The sequence below is a fragment of the Arachis ipaensis genome, chromosome B09 (genome assembly GCF_000816755.2).
Source record: "Arachis ipaensis cultivar K30076 chromosome B09, Araip1.1, whole genome shotgun sequence".
NCBI lineage: Eukaryota > Viridiplantae > Streptophyta > Magnoliopsida > Fabales > Fabaceae > Arachis > Arachis ipaensis.
Window position 1 is genome coordinate 123604527 of NC_029793.2, and position 6010 is coordinate 123610536.

General features: G+C 31.4%; 1 protein-coding gene and 1 long non-coding RNA gene across 3 annotated transcripts in view; both read left to right on the plus strand.

Annotated features, from left to right (window-relative positions):
• On the plus strand, positions 62–3020 carry LOC107617910. 2 transcript variants are annotated; one of them, XM_021112709.1, is made up of 7 exons: positions 62–677; positions 822–917; positions 1285–1413; positions 1614–1854; positions 2467–2504; positions 2599–2694; positions 2789–3020. In XM_021112709.1, exons 1-6 carry the CDS (start codon positions 72–74, stop codon positions 2692–2694), a joined length of 1206 nt encoding a protein of 401 aa, XP_020968368.1. In that variant the 5' UTR covers positions 62–71; the 3' UTR covers positions 2789–3020. The 2 variants fall into 2 exon arrangements, with proteins under 2 accessions (XP_020968368.1, XP_020968369.1); XM_021112710.1 differs by having other exon boundaries at positions 2445–2504; positions 2599–2833.
• LOC110267368 overlaps positions 3160–6010 on the plus strand; it is a 6214-nt gene continuing 3363 nt past the window's right edge. The window contains exon 1 of the long non-coding RNA XR_002354880.1: positions 3160–3170. This is a non-coding gene — a long non-coding RNA (uncharacterized LOC110267368). The remainder of the gene's footprint in view (positions 3171–6010) is intronic.

Consider the following 6010-nt stretch of genomic DNA (forward strand, 5'->3'; position numbering starts at 1 on the left):
CTCTTTCTCACACACGAAACTCACTCCACCGGTACCTACGAGGGCATTATCACTACCTACCCATTCAATCAATGTCTTCTTCTGCCTCCCTACCTCTTCCATCTCTCTCCCTAACCACCAAATGCCACTCCCCGCTCTTCTCTCCTAAATCCCCCACTCTACTCCTCCTTCTTCCCTCCAACAACTTCTCATCCCTCACATGCCGCTGCTCCACCTCTTCTCCTTCCAGTTCCGACCGCGAGGAGCAGCGGTGGCTCCGCGAGGAGCAGCGTTGGATCCGCGAAGAGCAGCGCTGGCTCCGGGAGGAGCAGCGTTGGGCGCGTGAGCGGGACGCTCTGCTCCGGGAGATTGCCGAGCTCAGGATGCAGGTTCAGGCCCTGGAGCGACGGCTGCTGGCGCAGGAGGTTTCTTCTTCGGAGGCGGTTCCGAATGTGGCAGCGCTGTTGCAAGCTTTGAAGGATAAGAACCTTGTTTTGGAGAGTGGATCGAATTCGCAGCAGCAGAGGCTAGTACTGGTCGAGAAGAAGAAGGAGGAACTCGATGCAGAAAAAGAAGAAGAAGAAGAGGTTCTTGAGCTTGAAAAGGAGGTTGTGCTTATTGAGGACGCTGCTGCTAAGGTTGAGAAGAGGATCACTCTGCGGATGGGTTCTGAAGGAGAACAAGTTCGAGAGATGCAGGTTTGTTGCAATTTTCTATTATTGTCATTATTAGTTATTACAATTATTGTTATTAATTCCCTCCTTACTTGGTTTTGCTGGGAATCGGTGTTTTTGTGATTATTTATTTATTTATTTATTTTGTGGGGAATGAAATAATGATAGGAAGCGTTGCTGAAATTAGGATTTTACTCAGGCGAGGAGGACATGGAGTTTTCCAGCTTCTCCAGTGGCACTGAACGAGCTGTCAAGACTTGGCAAGTTAGTCCCCCATTTTTCTATTTAAAAAAAAAAATCGTTAATGGTGTTGTTAACTTGTTATTGATATTATTTTGCATAAAGTTTTTTTTATGTTAAATTGTTAAAAGAAGATTATTGTATTTTTGTTATAAACTTATTGTACTAAAAGAGTTAAAAGACAGCTTGGTGCAAAGCATCCAGCATTATATGTTATGTAGGAACGTAGGCCTCTAAACCTGATTTGAACTCAGTGACCTTGTGGTCTCGTGGACAACTCAACTATTGTTTCAAAGCTCACTTTCAAAAAATGTTTTTCTGTATATCACGCCCTGTTGACTTGTTTTTCATCGGTTTTTTTCATATAAGGGTAATGACATTTTATTGACAGGCTGCATTAGGTGCCTCTGAGGATGGTGTTATGACATCTGAACTTCTTGAAAGGCTTTATTTGGAGATACGAACCAAGGATTCAGGCAATGCCAATGAAAGCAGAAAATCCACTAGTGTTTCATCGCATGTATGCTGGTTATTAATTTATAGCTTCTTGTTTACGTTAATCTTCTATGTTGCTTTTATTAAATTTCTGTCTGAAAACTTGGTTTCTGATAGTGCTTAAATGCTCTTCACTCCTATGATTGGTTATATATGTATAAAACAATGATGAGAGAAAATATAAGAATGGTTTTGAATTGAATTTCTATTCTCCATGTGTTCTAGGAAGGGGAAAATGGAGCTGTGGTTGCTTCTGTGACAGAAATTTCAGAAGTTCAGCAGAAAGTTGTGAAGAAAGGTGACACAGAAATAGAAGCCACCCGTCGGGGAGTTTTTCTTCTTGGAGAGAATCGGTGGGAAGAACCCTCAAGACTCACCTCAAGTGATGGACTTGATAAGAGCAAGAAGAAGGATGGAATAACCAAATGCCTTCAATGTCGTGGGGAAGGCCGTTTGTTATGTACAGGTATGTACGGTCCAGTGACTACTGATTAGTCTCTTCCGGAACTCTTAATTCCAACGAAATTTGTTTCAAGAGCTTTCATAATTCATTTGGAATAGAAGAAGTACACAAGTAACTTCTATAAAACACTATTCCATTTCTTAGCTGCCTGATTTTGCAGGATACATGATGGATAGTTTCATTTCTAGTATCAAGTAGAAAATATTCCTTAGAGCTATCACTTGCTATTGTGCCTAGATTACTTGAAAAAAAATTATTGAGATTGTTAAAAAGACAATAATAATGGGAGTAATTAATATTGAGATTTTTGTTTTGCTTTGAAGTGAGAAGATATTTTATTTTTGCCCTGTTCATACTAATGTTTGTTTATTTAACTTCTTTGATTAATACTCTTATTATAAATAATTTTGGTGAGAAAATATTCTATTTCATGTTAGTTTAACTGATACTATTAAACTTCATTCAGGTCTCTTATAATAACCATTACAAGGAAAATCATTGCTTTTTGACTTGCTTATGAGTTATGATAACACTGTCTACTTAAATTACTATTCATGATCAACTCTGAAAATATCCTACTTATCTCCACTCAGTTTTCCATTTCCTTTTTGGCAGAGTGTGATGGAAGTGGTGAGCCAAATGTTGAACCTCAAGTAAGTAATATTATTTATTTCCAAGAAAGCTTTATTTTGTAATTTTCTTGTGTTGAACAAATTTTTGAACTCGCCAATGAATTCCTCAATGCAGTTTTTGGAATGGGTAGATGAGGATGCAAAATGTCCATATTGTGAAGGCCTAGGGTATACTGTATGTGATATTTGTGGAGGGAAAGCTAGGGTATAGGTATGCCATACATTTCCTTATGATTTCAAACATGTATATGATTATCAATATCAGTGCATTCCGAATTTTGTGTTTCTGAGATTTTCTTCAACAGATAAAACTATTTGATACAAAACAACCTTGGAGTGAAAAGTTAAAAGCAACTATCAAAGAGTTGAGAATGTTAATGATCCATTGAGCAAAAATAAGTTGAATATAAAAAAAAGATTAGGTGCTTTGGAGCTTACTGAAGCTTTACAGAGGCCAACAATTTTATTGCTGTCGGAAGCCTACAATTCCTCTTCCTCCCATGTACGAACTGCGTTTGCTACAGACTTAATATATTTTTTATCACAAAAACAAAATTGCGTAACGCTCTGTTAATTTGAAGATTTTTCACAAGGAGACTTGTTGAATTTATTTTCAAGTCTATGAAGAAATGATACGAGACAGGTAAGACGCGACGTGGATAATAGAATTAAATGTTTCATAGTTTTGTAGAGGACTATATAATATAGGAAAACTTTCAAGTGTGCCATTTACTTTATTGTAACACTAGTATGTCAAGTACGGTCCGGTAAAAGTTAAAAATTTTGTCATGTTGTGTGCCATGAATTACCATAAACATCCCTCAAGTTTTGCTTAAAAGACCAAATTGGTCATGTTGCAGTCGCTGCTGAAAACAATGAGCGCAAAGTTGAAGGCTTGAAGCCATGTCTAGTGCAACGAGACTAAGTCTAGTGCTAATCCAATCATGCTATGAAGCTCCATAACTTTAATTCGTTATATGTGTGTATTTTTTAACATTAATAGTAATTAATAAATATTATTAAATATTAAAATTATACATACTATTATTTTTAATAAAATTCTCCAGTCATTATGTATACATAGTAGAGTCGTGCTAAGTTAATTTATTCCAAATCATGATTTTTCAAAACATGTAAAAAATGAACCTATATTAAATATTATCATATAAAAAGTGCTAAGAAATATAAAACAAGAAAAGGAAATAAAATAGAAAAGTACAAAGTTTTTTTTAATAAAAAAACCCAAGAATTTTAGTTATATAAAATAAATTTATTTTAAATTGTGTAATTTTTTTGTTGAATAACAATAAAAGAATACAAAAATTGAGTTTCATAACACAAAAAATTATTTTAAATAGTGCAAAGACTTTTTTATATCTTTTTTCTTCTTCTCTTTTATATGTTTTATTATTGACATAAAATAATTTATGTGTCTTCATATATTTCTCTTAAAAATAGTAAATTTCATTCAAACAAATTAGTTTATTTTTTTATTCATTTGATAATTTAAATAATTATCAATAACTTTATACTATTCACATACGGTTTCTACCTTCTTCGATTCTCTATATTTATAGTTGCACTAAATTTTCGTATCTTTTTTTTTTTGTTTTAGTTAAGTTTAAAATTTTAAACATTATTTTAGATTAGTAACATACACGAACAAAAAATTATTAATTTCTAAAAAAATTGATGTAATTTAAAATTATTCATTTGAAATTAACACATTATTTTTATAAAAACCAACACATTTAAATTAGTATTCAAGCAAAAAAAAATTAGTATTAAAAAAGAATAAAAAATTAAAAATTTTAATAAATTTTATTTGAACATATATAATTAAAAATTTAAATGTGTTGGTTTATATAAATATAATGAGTTGGTGGTTTTAAATGGACAATTTTAATTCACTAATTTTACGTAAATTCATATATTTTTCTAAAAATTAGTAATTTTTTACGTGTACACTAATAATTTAAAATTGATGTTTATCTCTATTGTAATTTGAAATCATTTATTTTGAATTGTTCAATACAAATAAACATGAAAAAGTTATTAATGGGATCAAATATTATTTTCTCCAAGAGAACCTTATTTAGTTTATTTCATGGGATAAAATATTATTTTGGTTCTCAATGTTTTGGCCAAATCCTAATTTAGTCCTTAACATTTCAAACGTCATACTTCAATAAAAAAAAATTTAAATCTCCTATTTCAATCCCAAAAAATATTTAAGCAGGTTTAATGTTGTCCTACCATTAAATTTGACACAAGCAATTCGCATATTGAATAGCCAATAACATTCGATTTCAGTATATAAGTAATATCGATCCACCAACTGTCACTAATATAAAAATTTTTTCTTTTGATTTTGAAGCGTTCATAATTAATTATTAAGATTTAAAATTTTGTACCAAAACAATGAGAAAAATGTTATAAAAAGATTTTGACTATATATATTTTTTTAATATATAGAAGAAGATATGACTTAATTAGTAATATTATTAACGTCTATATCAGTCATTTTATTAACTATTAGTGTTAAATTTAATAGTAAGACTATATTAAATTTGTTTAAAATTTTTTGGAATGAAAATAGTATTTAAAATGTTAAAGACTAAATTAAAATTTGTTCCAAATATAAAAAATCAAAAATACTACTTTATAAAGAAAAGAGAGTGTGGCACATTTTTTTACTATATTATATTAATACTAAATAGATGTATAAGACTTAGTTCCATTTGTTATCTGTGGGTCGGATTTCTCAGCCTAAATAATAAACCAAAAAAATAAAAAAGACTGTAAATTTAACAATTATGGTTTCAGAGTTTGTAATCTCATAAAATAATGCTAGCCAAAAATCATACAAAAATGATGCACTTAAAAATTATTCATTATCCTTAAATTAATATAAGAAAAATCATGTACCAAAAAGGTCTATTAACCGTTCAATAAAGAAATCAGCCAAACCAAAACAAAAGGTCATGACAAAAAAAAAATAAAAAATATAAGATAAGCCATCCAAAAAACCAACGACTAAGCCACCAAGCCACGCCACCAACAAGAGAAGCTTGTGTCAAGAGGCAGCAGGATGTAATTTCCATAAATCATACCTCGTGGAACGTAAAATTTGATACACACCTCACAATGTTTTCCATTATAAACACATGTTACATAGAAAATCACAACCATTTGTTTAATTAATTATTAAATCCAATGGACACTTTACATGGACCATGAGAGTTCCAAAAAAGTACTTTGGACCATTTGAAAACTTTCCTATAATATAATGCCTTATTTCATATACTCTTAATGTCAGTTATCGTCAAACAAACAATATTTGTCATAGCCACTCATAAGGAAGGGGACTCTGCAAATTTAGCAGGACCATAGTGAAAAAATGACTAAGAGAACGCATCAAAGACGAAAAGGCAGTGAATTGAGCAGCTCTCATGTGAAACTTTTAATGAAATGCATTTTACAAATACTAAATAATAACAAAGAACCTCCATATTGGTACATTTAAG

Coding starts and splice junctions, on each gene's coding strand:
- LOC107617910 (XM_021112709.1), top strand. CDS start 72: ATGTCTTCTTCTGCCTCCCTACCTCTTCCATCTCTCTCCCTAACCACC. Junction 918..1,284: donor GAGCTGTCAAGACTTGGCAA/GTTAGTCCCCCA, acceptor TTTTATTGACAG/GCTGCATTAGGTGCCTCTGA. Junction 1,855..2,466: donor AGGCCGTTTGTTATGTACAG/GTATGTACGGTC, acceptor CCTTTTTGGCAG/AGTGTGATGGAAGTGGTGAG.